The 15,919-nt window shown below is 39.2% G+C and overlaps 1 protein-coding gene across 1 annotated transcript in view; it reads left to right on the forward strand.

Annotated features, from left to right (window-relative positions):
• The first annotated feature begins 2,658 nt into the window (after positions 1-2,658).
• LOC108136850 (homeotic protein female sterile) overlaps positions 2,659-15,919 on the forward strand; it is a 44,088-nt gene continuing 30,827 nt past the window's right edge. The window contains exons 1-3 of the mRNA XM_017258274.2: positions 2,659-3,341; positions 7,526-8,414; positions 8,484-8,618. Of these exons, the coding sequence (XP_017113763.1) occupies positions 7,808-8,414; positions 8,484-8,618 (742 nt within the window). The 5' untranslated portion in view covers positions 2,659-3,341; positions 7,526-7,807. The remainder of the gene's footprint in view (positions 3,342-7,525; positions 8,415-8,483; positions 8,619-15,919) is intronic.

Consider the following 15,919-nt stretch of genomic DNA (forward strand, 5'->3'; position numbering starts at 1 on the left):
CAGAGGAGTTACCTTTTAATGAGCAGCCCCTTAAACATCCAGTTAACAACAGAACTACAACCTACTGACTGCAGATGTCGTCGTCTGCTAAGCCCTAAGGTATATTTTCAATCTGCGGGGTCTGAAGAACTTAGGAGTCTCTCATTAATTAAATGGTGTTAAAAACGGAAGCCAGTGTCAGTTGCTGTGAAGGACTTAAAATGGTCAATCAAGCGCCATAGACTACGAAAAGAGATGAGATTATTGGAATGCAAGACGTTTTTAAAAAGATAATCAGCACATTAAACTCATGAAGAATAAACATGACAGCTTATGTTTTTTTTTAACTTAAACATTTGCTTACACTGTATTGATGTCTTTGGAGCATCTTTTAGTGCAGTGTAATTTTATGCTTAAAATGTAGGTATTAAGGTATACAAACCTTTTTTAAGTTTAACTAGGGATTTTTTGCAACTTAAGTTCTTATGATATATTTGACTTATTGAATTAACATTTTACCCAACGTATTTTAAACTGATAAAAACTTATGTATATTAGACCTTTTGTAAACTTTAACATTGGAAAAGTGAAAAAGTTCAAATAAAGCGGAAATTCCTCATAAGCTCCTTAGTCCATTTTTGTATTTTGACAATATTTGGGTCACCTTTGTTCTATAAAATGTCATTTCTCAAATGTATTGCCTGACAAAGTATATGCTATATAAGGTGTGAGCTAATTGTGCTGGCTTTTGTTATTGCTGTTGCTTGTGTCGCATTCTGAATGAGCAATTACAGTTAATAAGAGTACAAATGTCAAATGGCCATGTGGGCGATTTGGCTAAGTATAATTAATTTGACTTGGGGGGCTTAGGTTTCGCTCAGTGTAAGACACTTGAACTAATTGACAAGTTTCCATATATAAACATTTTGTGAATGAAGTCGAGTTTTGAACAAAGAGGGGGGTGAATTATGAATATTATTAGAATCAAAACTGTTAGTGTGTGAGGCGAGCTTAGTGGGCGTTTTCAACTGGGTGCTCTGTCTCTTTCGCGTCGCTGTACGCTGTCTCTTTTCAAGTTTTCATTCACAATCTAATGCTGAGCTTGATCCACACCCACATAATTTAAAGTGGAGCAGCACCAAGAGGGGCTGTCCTGTCTCTTTCTTTCCACGTTTCTCCGTCTCTTTCTTCTTCCCTTTTTCCACCTGCACCCTTTCTATAGCACTGTCTCTTTTGCAGTCACAGCTGCAGCATTTTGCAATTCAATTTACATTTAGCTGAAATAGCGAGAGAAAGAGATACCAAATTTATCAATGAATCCACCCACGTAACCCCATCTTTGTTTGTGTGTATATTTGTGTGCGTGTGTGTGGGCGCTGATGAAAAAAGCTTTTTTCTAAGGGGACACCAAGCTTTTGTTCGCCCAGTTAGCTTTCGTTGGTGTTATTTTTAGCTTTCCAGCTAAAGCTTTCAGGATTGGTTTTTGTATTTTGATTGCGGTCATTTCCAAGAAAACCTTTGTAATTTGCTTTATATGGTAATATGCATGTTAAAACATAGCTGCTCAAGTGCAGCGAATGACGCAATTGCCAACAGTATCCTGCTGAAAGGGTTTTGAAAACGCTGGAAGGGGTTGAGATCAGCAGTGCAGGCCAGGTGTGTGGGCTTTTGGACTGCCTTTAGCCCAAAAGAAAAGCCCACACAACCAGTTATACACAATTAAACTTGGCACGCTCTAAAATACTTAAAAAAAGTACTTTCAAGTGGCACACTTTCTAAATATTAAAAATAGGAAGTTCAGAAATTAATATTTAAATATTTCTAATCGCTACTATATTCATGTCAATTAAAAAATCATTTTCTGGGATACATTTTTCTACAATCCTTTTTTAGAAATCCAGAAAGCTTCAAGGGTTTCCCAGAATCGGAGGTAGTAAAGGGCTTATTTGGCCACAAGCAAAAAAGCTCCCACACGTTGAGTTTTAAAAGGAGTTTGAAAATACTGGTAGCACCATCTGTCGCAAACAAAAATAGAATTCGAGTTAAGGGTTACATTTTTCTAATGCCCATCAAAATATATGCATTTTATGGATTTTCCAGTAAAGTTTGAGGATTAGACCTTTGACTGTTAAGACCTTTCTTTGATTCTATAAATATCTAAAAATGTAAGTAAAGAGTTTTTCAATTTTATACAAGTCCTTTTATTCTAAATCCTGAACTAACATGTTAGAACTTTAAATACGGCTAAACGTTCTTCTCAAAATTCCTTTGAGTGTAGGAAAACGACTTAAGAGTAATCCAAAGGTGTTACAGCCTTATACTGGGCGATAGAAACTCACCGAGAGAGAAAAGCACTTTGTGGCGTTGCGGGGGTTGTGTGTGTGGCTTGTGGTGTTTGGTGTTCGGTGTTTGTTGCCCCTCTGGCAATCCTCCGCTCATGTGTGCGACAGGGACGGCTATCCTAGCCCGTTCGCATGTACAGTTGTGCCCACACACGGCAGCAGCAGCAACATCAACAACAACAACAACAAGACGAGGCATCTCAACTGGGCGACAGATCTCTAAGTAAGGCGATGATCAGCCCACGAATGCCACTCACACACTCTACAATGCCTCAGATACAGATACAGATCCATGTACAGTGTACAGCTACAGTGAAGCCGAAGCAAAACAGTCAAGGCAGCGCTGCAAAGCGAAGCAAACCGTATTTTTTTCACCGCCGACAGTCGGACGACGAGTCGAATCGCAAAAAAACGCAACCGGAAGGAAATTATCGTCTAATAAGTTACAGAATCCAAAAGGGAGAGCGGAGATATTAGCCCGATTTACGCGCCCTGTGCATGAGATCGTTAAGCGAATTAAGCCAAAAGCCCAATATCTTGGCCAGCCCATCAAGTAGCGTGTTTCAAATCAAAATTGCATAATCTACGAAAGCCGGGAACGAGTTTCGCTCGACGAGATCGCGATTACACAGCCGGTGGATTATCTTTCGCGTAATCGCAGTAGCTCGGTCGCTTCCTTTGACTTTGGCCACGTTCTGTAGCCGGCTCTTATCGCTCTATGGCCATCTGAAGTTGCAGTTGCAGTTGCAGTTGCGGTTGGCAGTAGTTTCAGTAGTTGCAGTAAGTCGCGCGCGTGCGTTCGCCTTTTGGCCCGCCTCGTAATTAATTACAAACGCAGTCGCGAGCCTCGCCCCTCACCACCCGCCTCCCTGGCCGGTAAACTCCAGAGGAAAACTCCAACGATCCTGCCTATTTACGCGCCCGAATCTTGATTCCTTGGACTAACTTTCTGAGCTTGCGTGCTCTGTTGTTGCCGGCTCTTCTCTGCATCGACGACATCTGATTGCCTTTTTATAGCTGGTAAGTAGCTAGGCTCTGCCTATATTGCCCGCGCATTCACGATCGACATCTAAACAAGTATATTAATGGTTACAGCTGCGCAGAGGTATTTCTGCGTTTGAAGAGGCTCCTCGATTATGGCCTCTAATGGCCTTTAATTGGGGGAAATTAAAGCTTTCTCAAATAAATGGCGGAAAAATTGGACCACTGGCGACCAATTTGTAACCTTAGTATAGCTATGTTTTTAATTTATCAATAAATTGCAAGTCTACTTGTAAAACGTAATTGTTTTATTTGTTTACTTTTGTATCTTCATACAGTCATAAAAACTTTTGTAATAATCCCCCATGTTTGTTTAAAAAAATGCTGCAATACAAGCACACTCAATTTCTTTCAATTATAATTTTTAAAATGTTTTATTTAAATAAAATATAATTTAAATTCCATTCAACTACTGTTTTAAATAAATTATTAGTAACATAAAGTTAATATGAAATAATCGTTAACTCAGTTCTAAAAATCATCATCATCAACTTTATTCGTGCACTAGAGCAAAGTAGTTAGGGCTCCACTCCAGTGTTGATTATTATTTCATAACTTTATTATCATCCATTTTATTTATATATGTTTTTTATGGCATTTAATATCGTAATCGACTTTCAAAGCAGTTAAGACTATGTAACTATTTTTCTTTTTAAACAGATAAGCTTCTATGTGAGATCATTTTGCAGAAAAAACATTGACACAGTCTTCAAATATTATTGAGCAGGTTTTGCCAACCGTCACCTTCAGGTAGACTCCATTTGGAATTTTGAGAAAACCGGGTTTTTTACGGAGTCATCGAATGTTCGAGTAATTCATGAAACGCTAACAAAAAGATATTACTTTTAAAAGGGATTATTTTACAGAATTTATAGTAATGATAAAATAATTTAAAATCGTTGTTAAAGAATATTAAATAACGCAACACTGTTTTTACATTATTGGGTCCTAATAGAGCTGCTTCATAATTCTGGAAGCAATTTCCTTATTCTCTCTTATTTGTTAGCTTTTTAACGTTGGAATGAAAGACGCTTACATTTGGGTCCCACTCCTCGGGCTAGACACGTGTTTAAAACAAATCAATTAGCGCTGCCACACTAAAAGGTTAAAAGTCTCGCACACATGTTTCTGCAATGCAAAAATATGTGTGGAGGTCCTGTTGCAAAAGGTCAACCGGCAATTGGCAGCCGCAAATTTCCTGCAACAAGTTAAAATTGCCTGGCTAATTAAACACGGCTAAGGCTTCGAGCGAAATCGTGCTGTTTAAGGGGAGTCGAAGCTGACATTTGAGTGAACCCGAATATGAGAAGCCTGGAGTAGCAGAAAAATAGCAGGACTCCTTAAATACCAAAGTTCAAGCGGACAACATAGAAAGCTTCTGTAGTTCCCCTTCTGCGTTTCAATATTAAAACGCTCGTCGATTCAAGAATGAATTCCGAGTATAACAGGAGTCATGAAGCTTTTTCATTGATAAGCTCAATTCATTTTCCACTCATTCATATAATTTTCGAACATGGCCAGAAACTTTCGTCCGCCATCGGTTGGCAGGCAGCAAAGAGCAAGAGGACGAGCATCAGGACATCCCACACACGTGGCAAGCATTTGGGTAAAGGGCAAAGTATTAGCCCCCTGTATCTATGCTTCCGAGGCTCCAGTCAAGTGGAAAGTTCGAGTAGCTGTTAGTATTTTTCTGAACAGTGTATCGAATATAAGGACTAGGACAACAAGATTATACTACATTTTAAAGGAATTAAATATGTGTATATAGAAACGTATATACAGTTTTAAAGATAACAAATTACATAATTTGATAAAAAGAAATAAATGTGTAAATTTAAAATGGTTGATAATGGCTGTTGGCTGCGTAAGTGAATTGTCGATGAATACTAGATTGGTTTCTTTATCAACACAGTCTGAAAAAATGGATCACTGCAATACAAAAATTATGTTTAACAGAAAAAAAATCCACTTTGAAATAAATTAACTTAACAAAAATATTCTATTATTCTATATTTTCCTCTTCATTAGCAATGTGTATATGTTATAAAAATATGTTTTGTGTTTCCATACGTTAAACAAATTTGTTGATTTGTGAATCAAAACAAATGTGAATTGTATTGCCAAATTAGCCCACTGTGCCGTTTTTGCTCTTAAACTAGACTGCTGCCTCTCACTTTATCCTCGTCTCGTAGTCAATGTGGGCGTTTAATCGCATCTATTAGAATCCTAGTGAAGTATTTTCTTACACACCCACTCGGGAAATTATTTCTATAAGAAAATTTAAGTATAAAAAAGAAAATTTGCGAAATAAGGGTAGGCAATCAACAGGTCCAGCTTGGATAACCTTAGTGTGTTCTGTTTTTCCACCTGGCAGGCGTAGTCGTTTTGTGATTGTTATTATTATAATTGCTCTTTTGTTTCAAGCTGCTTTTTAATTGATGCTCACAACCTCTAACCTTTAAATGTCATCGCAGGGACGAGGCTTTCACTGTGCAGCTCTAATTGCCATTTTGCTGCTACGGACGGGGGCGGTTTAGCATTTAGCATGATGTCTGTTTTCTTTGGCTTTCCGAGGTTCGGTATTTTGGCCCTTCGAGTGTTTGCACTTCTCGGAATTCCGAAACTTTTTGTCAAAATGTCAAAACATAAGTCTAAAGTTGCTAATGGAGGTTTTCTTTTTGGTAAAATGGCCGAACTACAATAAGTTCAAGCGGCATTTGGTACGCTCACATATTTAATATTCATTTCAAGTAGAATAAACTTTTTCTTAAAAACTATGAATGTGAAATATAAAATTGCTTAAAGAACTATATTACTAATAAAATAAATTATTTAACATTAGATAAAAATAGCTGTGTCATTCAATTAATTAAAATATTTATTAAGAAATCAAATCTATGATTTTTCTTAAATGAACCTAGTCTGTACTTAGAACATCAGGAACACAATTGAAGCACAAGAGACAACAAGGCGTATGAATAATTACCATAAATTACTCATACGACCTGCGATGACGCCAATGGCTTGGAAAGCGAAAGCCAAAAAGCGAACTGCTTATCTCCGCTGATAAGCGAATTACGTTGGCAAAATACACACATGCAATAATGCACAACTATTACGTAGATTTTGGCAAGTTCAGTGGCACATTTTCGGCTCCTCTCTGAGTGCCGCGGCATTTCCATTTTCCCCCTCTCTTCGATGCTCATCGCTTCTCACACTCGCTCCCGACCGCTACCCACAATTGTTAACATTTGCTCCGCTCGGAATCGGAAATGCTGGATTTTGCTCTCGTACAGCCACCCACACACACACGGCCGGGAAAATTGGGCGAGCGATAGAGAGAAATGTGTGTGGGCCAGGTTTGAGAGTGCGATGTTTCAGTACAAATAAGAATCAAAGTTACACGCAGACAGAGAAGCACCAGCGTTCGGGCGGCAAATAGATGATGGCCAAAAGCTAAACACATATTTTCAGGAATTTTCCGATGCTTCCGACGCCACAGCGCTGCTATCGACGCCGACGCAGCCGATTTGCCGCTGTTTTCATGATTTTTTCACCGATGGCCCGAGTTTCCCATTTTCATTTTCAATTTTCACCGCTCGCGCCAGTAGCGCTTCGACGGCTCAACGGCTCGTCTCGCAGTTTTTGGCAAAATAATCGAAAAACAACGCCGAAATAACTAAATCGCTCGCGTCTGACCAAAAGCAAATTAATCAAAATCAAAACTAATTATTAAAATAAAGCAAACCCAGAGAAGCAAGAGAGTGAAAAATGATCAAGAAATTTTTTTTGCCAACTTTAGATGTCAGAGAATAAAAACAAACTAAAGAAAAGAAATTAATTGCCGACGGCAAAGTGAAAATATTTTTGGTCAACATTTTTGAGATCTTTTTAAATAATTATTTTGAGGGTGAAATTTAAACACAAATTGTCTATACATTTTTAATCTAAGTGTCTTATTGTGATTATTTAAATCTGAGTGTTTATCTACTGTAGTGTATATTAAATGTCTTAAATATATTTTATAAATGTTTAAAGTGTTAAAAGTAAAAAAAAAATGTGAAACCATTGAAAAAAGAGGTAAAAATACCATAAGCTTAAATTAATTATTCAATGACTATTATAAATTAAAAATAATAAAATGTATATTTGTTTCGTTTCAGCTTTTGCGCAACTTTCAATCAAATAAAGATAGAATCAGAGTGAATAAGCCAAGACTGATTTGACCTTTTTAAAGAATACAGTGAACAACAATCAAGCAAACCGCAACCAAAACGCGAACAAAGTACAAAAAAATGTGCCAATTATACCTAAACTAAACGAAAAGTGATCAGTTAGCAAACAAATGGAGTCTCGGTTTATTTGTTGGTGTCTAAATTTTTTGTTTTCAAAATATTTTGCTTTATTTTCGAACCGATCAACGTGCAACGCGCCCAAACACAAAAATGTTGCTGACAATGCGGCGTCAAAATGAACTGATTGTAGGTAGCCAGCAGCATCCATCAGCAACTTCGTCGTCCTCGACAGCAGTGGCGTCTGTAACTGGAGCGATTCCATCTGGATTACCTGGACAAAATCTTAGTTTAGTGCCTTTTGCAACAGCGAATTCCACGTCGACAGCAACACAGGATTCTCTGAATACACCCACAACTCCTCTGCTGGGTCGAAATTCCCTGCAATTTGCACCACCAGCTGCACCACCCATTGCCGTGCCAAGTGCCCCTGCCGCGGCACCGGCCTTTGGCTATTATCAGACTACAAGTGCTGCGCCACCATCATCCCATCATCCGCCGCCAATCACTGAAGCTACCGCTCAGCAACCTCCTGTGGAATTGGACGAATACGTTGATATATTGCAAGTTCAACAACTGCTTTTGGACTCTTCGGCGGCAGCAGCAGCGGCAGCGAATAATCCCCCCACAACTGAACAATCCGCGCAACAGCATCAACAGCATACGGTGGTGCCACAGCAACAACAACAAATTCTTGCCAAGCCCCGACCGCGAATTAATCTGCAAAAGGCAACGGAATATGCTGCTCAATTAGCTCAGGGTAAGGACTTATATCCCACCATGTTGTGCCTCCCAAATCAGATATTTCTCCAACATATGACCCCTCCAGCGGAGTCCTTGTCCCCCGGCTCGCGTCGTGTTCTGCTCGATTATCCGAGTCCCTACCTATACGGCAATCCCTATCACCACCATACACCGCCAAGCGAGGACCTAGTTGCCCTCTGGTTCGGCAGCAATGGCACAGGTGAGTCGTCACCTCATTTGCTCATAACAATTATATTTGGTGTATGCCACCAATTAAACATCAATATAAATAATTTAGCTGAAGTTTTGAAGATTTTCAAAATCTTATCGAAAAAAGAAGATAACTTTGACCTTTCAATTACTACAGTTTATAAGATCAAAACATTTTAAATGTAACCTATAACTTATTTTATTTTTGATAAATTTCTTAAATTGTCTTAGTAAGTTTAGAAAAAACAACTGCTTAACCTTTCAACTTACTTTAATATCAAAATAGTCACTTCAGTTTTACATTCATTGAAAATTCAATTGAAAAACTCCCTCCATGTTCGGTGTCAATCAAGCATTTAACTCAAATATTTTAATGGTTCAAAATTTGCCCCCTCTCAGTCCAATAAATAACTCACACCGGACGGCTCATTTTGCCAGGGTATCGTGACATTTCTGTAAGTCTGTCGCCAACATGGGAGTCGAATTGGCGATCGCGCGTCGTCCTACCCTCCCCTCATTACATAACTCACGGTCTGTGCACTCCATGTGGCAAATATGTCCATGATGCAGTTACTCAAAACCTATCTCGTTGCCTATAAATTGCCAAAATTAATCTGTGAATGAGCTGACAGCCGAACTCCTTGCGCCCCTCTCTAATGGCTCAATAAATAAAATAGAAATAAAATGAGTTTCTCGCGCTCTTTAATGCCGTTCGCTGGCAAAATTTTATCTGGCGCCTTGGCGCCCGCCGTCTACTTGAGTTGGTCGGCCAGTCAGTCGCTCTTTTGAAATGCTGCCAAAAGGCTGAAATTGAAATTTCAGCTGCAAATGATGCAGTGCGTCGTCCGGCACTCGAAGACTTTGCTCCGGCTGCGCCCTTTCAACAGGTGGCACAAGTGCACATGTCGCGTTTGGGCTGCCATCGCACGTCTCATCGATTACTCGCCTCGGATTCGACGTGAGTGCGGTTGGATCTTTGGTTCTTGGTTTTTACTCGTAGTTTTCGGTTTTCGGTTTGGCTTTCGTTTTTTCGCTCGCCGGCTTGCCAAAATAAAGTCAGCGCGCCAAGACCACCCAAAGTGTGTCAATGTTGGCGCTGGGAAGCGCGCCACAGTGCGTATAAATTAAATTATATAGATTGTGTACGTCTTGTGGCTCCGATTGAGGCCTAACGGTGCTATTTCCGCTTCAAATTCAATTAACATTTTGGATGCGAAGCGGTTTAGTGTAAACCATGAAGCGGAAGGTATTGCATTTTACGACTCGTGAAAATTTCTTCTTATATTGAAAAATTTATATCTATTTGGTTTACTAAGTAATTAAAAACAAAAAATTAGAAAGCCTTCTAAATTTCTAATGGGTCGGATTAATATTTTACTATAATGAAGATTATTTTGTTTTCAACAAATTGCCTTCGAACATAAATCACAATAAGTTTTATTGCAACCTTTTTAAGATATATAAATTATACAAACTTAACTAGTGTCATTGCTTATTATTAGTCTTTTAAAGAGTAAATTAAAAACTGAAATATCAAGCTAAAGATATTTAGTGTTAGTTAAGGTCAGTTTCATACTAATAAATAATTTACTTAATAAAAATGTCTTAATAGTTGGGACCTTTACAAAATTTATCAAAAGCTTTTATGCTTCAGTTATTTTAAGCCGACCAAAGTTCTTATGCAAAGTTAGATCGTTCTCAATTCCGTTCTGCTGGGATCCAATGCCATTTATGGCAAATTAAAGACAAGCCCATCGCAGTTCTCGTATTTCCCAGATCAAGACACGCCACACAAATTGTCTTAATTAATTAATATCATAAATATGCGACGGCGCTTAATTGCCGATGGAGAGCAGGCAGCAAAAAACAATAGCAGCAGAAGGCAAAAGAAAAACAAATCTCTCATGGCAACTAATTAGCCAGGAAATGACCCCGGCTGACCGAGGGGCATTCGGTATTCAGCATATTCAGCCAGCTGAGTGACCCTAATCGACAGGAAGCTGACTCAATCTGGGAGCGAATTGCGGGCCAGGGCCAAATGCAGCTGCCACTTTTTGCGATCGCGACTGCTGCTGCACTTCGCTCGCAATCAATATTCATAAATCTCTTGGTAAGGGTTAACCAATTAATAACGTGACCCGTTTATTTTATTTCACTCCGCTTTTCGCCTCCTTTTGTCAAATCAACCTGGGTGATCGTTCCACGTTTTCCAATGAAATCGCAGACAGACACTCGCACACAAAGCCTTTCAGCATTTGTCAACGAGAGGCGACGTTGACACCGCCGACAACAAACACGAACGAATGAAAGCCAACAGCCAAGAAAACTGCAAGAAAATTAAAGGCAACCATCCGGGCACAGTGCACACAGGGCACACTGGTACCAACCTGTTTGCTGAGTTCTTAGGAAGGAATTTTAAAATAGAACTGTTGACCTTTAGTGAACACCACATTTTACCGACATAAGCTTTGAACTTTGCTCTTAATAATGTCCTTTAGCCTATCAACCTTTTAATTCTTTTTCTAACAAGAATTGATTAATTAAAAGCTTTGATGATGAAAGAGTGACTTTCTTTGCTTTTTTGTATTTTGGGAGCTTAAAAACAAAGGATTAGTTAGTTTTCTTAAGATTACCCTTATTTTTTTGAGCTAAAATTAATCGTTTGTTACATGCTTTAGCTTTTAGCTTACAAGTAGATCTACAAACTTATAGATGGTGTGGTTTTCTGAAAGTACTGTTATTTGAATTTTTAAAAATAAAGCTGATCTTGAAAACCGTATTTATTTTCGTTAACTAATGAAGGAGGAGTGCTAGTTATCTTTTAAAAAGGGTAGATAGAAGAATCGAATTTTTAAAAAGGTAAAATTTGTTTAGCAGCAAACAAGTTCTTTGAAGCATTTGGAACTGCTCTTTATTGTATTCCAAGGCTGGCACCACTGTGCTGCGGCAGCACAACCTTTGTTACCCTGTGCCGAACGGAAATCGCTGACATGGACCACACCACAGCAGTCAAGTCAGAGCGAAGCAAAACCGAGGCAGGAAAACCAAGCCAGGCACAAACACAATCTCCAGAAGCTTGGCACTCAGCGAGGCTTGCCTAATGTTTAATTAAGGTGATTGCTGTGCGGTCACCTGGCGATGTTGCTGCTGCTGCTGTTGCTGCTGTTGGTGCTGCTGCAGTTGGTGTTGCTGTTGTGGTTGCGGCGAACGACAACAACACCTCACGATCGCCAAATTGGTTTGTAAGGATAAGCTGTTCAGCGTTGGGAGAGGGAAAAGTAAAAGACCTGTGTCAAATGCCTGGGCCAAAGGACATCTCCAAAGAAACGGTCAGCAGCATTTGCAGCAGCAGCATTGGCCTTAATGAAGATTAATTGCAATCAGCGAGCCACTTGAGCCGCGATTAATTGCAGGAACCAGTGGACATGGAAATGGAACCGAACTTCCTCCTAGACGCTGACTTGATGATGATGATGCCTTTTGGAATGGTTCACAAGTTCACGACTGCGACGACAGGCAACTTAATTGCCATTTACATGGGAGGCAAAAGCAAGATTGTGATTGCTCCCGGCCAGGCTTTGTTGGTGGCACAATGCAGTTGATGGATTGCATTCGTCCCTTTATTTCCCCTTCATTATGCAAATAGTGTGATGCCTTTGGAGGTTCGTCATAGCGACTAACATAATCGACATGAACTGGTTAAAATCAAAAGTTGCGTTAAGCTCGCTATTAGCATATTTCGTGTGGGTCGAAAAAGTGTGCCACAAATGGCTTTGTATAGGTCAACTTGATTATTATTATTTTATTTATTATGTTTATATATTTTTTTGCATTGTCACCTGACGGTCTGCGGTCTGAAAGTTGGCGCCAAGTCTGCCCCGCTGGCCAAATCAAATCAAATCAAATCGATTTGGAACTCTAAAATGTATACATCGAAAGAAACAGCATGTGGGCTGTTTTTTGGTTTTTGTGGTTTGCATTCGAGTTAAGTTATAATTTGTGTAAGCTTTTTGACAACTTTCAAGTAGGAATAAATTGCCATCACGGGTCTAAAAATATAAGCTTAACTCAGAAGCTGAAGGCTTGACTAGAACGTGGGATTTATTGGAAATAAAATACGGCTTAAGCAAAATTAGGGGAATGAGACATTTCTGTTGACTATTGTAACATGTCAATTAGGTAAGTTATATTTAATGACATTGGTTGGTAGTTGACAAAGTCACTGCATGCAAAAATGTCTATTTAAGTATTTGTTTTTATTTTATAAAGAAGCCAAGATTTATTTAATACTTTCGACAAAGATTTTTGTCTATCGTAATTTGCCTAACAAATATTGTTTTTCCTCAGCACAGAGATATAAATTTAAATTTGAGATTGTAAATCTGCAATTAAGAAAATCGTAACTTCGTTAGTGAATGTATCCGACACATGCTTAAAGGTTTTTTTATTTGCTTATATGGGAAAAACATCTTATCTAAGTTGCTATTCATTGTGATTTTGCATCATTTAAACTCAATAAATAGTGTTAAGCTCCATTCCGAGATCATAATCTTTTACTATCGGTTAAGTGGACTTCTTGATCTTGATAGAATATCGCCCACACCTTGGGGGTCAACCTGTCGGCGCTCGGTGGTGGAACTCGGTTGCAGCCCACTCACATGAAGCTAAATCAAAAACCACAATCATTTAAATATATCGAAATCAAACGAGTGGTATAAAGAGAAAAACAAAAACCATAAGCAGAGTTCAGTTGAAATTGGTTGGATTTTCGTTGAAAAACCGCAAAACGCGTTTTTCATTTGCATAAAAAATGGTCTGTGCCAGGCAATCGAACATGCGGCAGACAGACGGAAAGACAGACGAGTACTGGGGACCAAGACCGAGACCAAGCCCCACAGTTGATTTCATTCATGAGGCACAGCTCCATTCATAAGCCGAGCATTTCTAGTTTAAGGTAAGCCACACTGGACACCTACGATCTGATGGAGAGCTGGATACAGCGAACGGCAAAAATGAATAAACTAAAAAACTGCAACTGCAACTGCACATTATTTATAACATTTTGCCGTTTTGGGGTCACATGTTGGCGTGTGTTGCAAATTAAATTTGCAAATTATAGGCTGTCGCTGGGGTTTCCGGTTAACGACCAAAGTCAGTCCTTCTCCGGAGCAGCCACTCTTGCGTTCATCTCTTGATGCTGCTGCGATGCTTCAAATGTGTTGCAGCACAAATAAACTTTAGCTGCGCAGACCCCTAAAAATGTAGTGTCTTGAGCTCTAGCTTTTGGCTCAGCTGCACTTCATCACGGTATTTTCTTTTTCGGCGCGGGGGTCCTCTCATGACAACCTCAATGGATATTCACACACAGCTGGGCCCAAATATGGCGTATTCGGCACAAAATGGTCTCGTCTGAGCCGTGTGTTGGCCACATTTGAACTGTCATGCCCGGGCCAGCGAGTTCCAAGTTGCAGGCCATCTGACATTTTGAAGCGAAATGTCAGTCACAGCTCAACATCCCTCCATCTCCGGTCCGTCTGTCCCTTCCACTTTCCGTCCAACGGCTTCAGTCTAGAGCGCTTGAGCCGCTGATAGTGGTTTACTGGAGTTTCGGTTAGCGGTTAGCGGCCATTACCACCACCGTGGGTTGCCCAAGATGGCCTAGACCAAACACTCAATGAGAGTGTCGGCGGTGCGATGAGACGAAGTCGAAATGCCCTTGAAATTTAGTTGGTTAAAGATCAAAGGAGTTCAGGTGCAGTTACACGTACCCTTTTTATTTAATTGATTCAAGGTACTTTTTTCTATAAATATTTTTATTTTTTAAAACGGTGACAATATCATTCCACAAGATAAACTTAAGATAAATGAATTAGCTTTGTTTTTTCCCCATTAAGACTTCTGTTAAAATAACCATTTTAACATTAAAGGATACTAGCATAATCCTAAAAATTATTCCAATTCCTTTAAAGGGAAATACAAAACTATTTACTTTATGTTAGTTTTGTTCAGATAGCTTATAAAAATGTTGTAAAGCTATGCCTATGTTTTAATTTATCACCTTAATTATATACATTTCATTACATTTGTTTTTCGTTTTTTATTAATTGGATTATTTTAGGTAAACAATGGCCAACTGATCTTTAAATGAATTTAAAGTTGCTTATAAAATTTAATAACTTTTAATGATTTTGTAATGCTCTTAATTATTATATTTGATGTGTCTTTTATGTGAATCAATTCAAAACGTAGCTTTCAAAAAATCCCCTCTACTTCATTAAGATCTCGGCTGTCCGCCATGTTCCCTTGCCGCATATGAAGGGTACTCCACTCAAAAACAGGGGCAGCCAAAATCGTCATCATCGCCAGAGATCACAGATCACACAAGATTTCCAACTAAATATGGTAGCCAAATAATTTACATCAACTCTTGTGCTCTTTATTGTTCTGCCTGCTGTTGCCGCTATATCTTTTATAGTTGCTGTTGTTGTTGCATTTAGCGTGATTTGAAGTTTTATGTTATTGCTCTTCTAGTTGTTTCTTGGGTTTTTAGTGGGCGTAGCAAGGCGCGCGCTTGCTGCCCACTCTGGTATTGCCTTTTTCAGTGCCGCTTTTTGTTTGGTGATTTTGTTTTGTTTTTTGCTGTGGAATGTATTTTTTTCTCGACTTCGAGAAATTTGATTGGTGGTCAATGTCTGGTAGCCAAGTTTCAAGTGCGTCCTCCCCGCGCCATAAACAAAACCATCAAGGGGTTTGTGCTCACGCCACTTGACACATTTCAATGGAGGGAAGCAGACAAATCAGAAAATAGCTTTTCCCCCGATCCAATTTTCAGAGGCCGAAACTCACAAATTACGCGCATATTTTCTAATGAGCTCAACCATGCCGCATATCGCCATGGTTCGAAACGGCCAGAAAATCAAAAAAGAAAATTCAGAGAAAAAAAGCATAGTCTTTTCCTATGCCAGCACCAAGATTTATGTGCCTCCATCCGACAGCAACCAACCCCTTAGCACCTCCTCATCCTTGGCAATAGGTGCCAACTGATGGCTTGGACGGACACATATCGTTAGCACAAAAGCCGAAAACTGTCCGCTGGCATTTTCAGTTCCATGTCAAACGTTGAGAGATGCGACAATTTGTGGCCCAGCCGAAAAGTGGACAGGAGGGCTAATTAGTGGGAGGATGGGGACAAAACAAACATCGCTCAGCCGTTTATCTGACAATGGGTTAAATGGCCACTGTAGTATTTGAAAATGTTTTCTTAGCTATCGGGAACTATTTGATCAATTAAATATTGGTGTGGTATTTGAA

This window comes from Drosophila elegans, unplaced genomic scaffold (genome assembly GCF_018152505.1).
Source record: "Drosophila elegans isolate 14027-0461.03 unplaced genomic scaffold, ASM1815250v1 contig_476, whole genome shotgun sequence".
Classification (NCBI taxonomy): Eukaryota; Metazoa; Arthropoda; class Insecta; order Diptera; family Drosophilidae; genus Drosophila; species Drosophila elegans.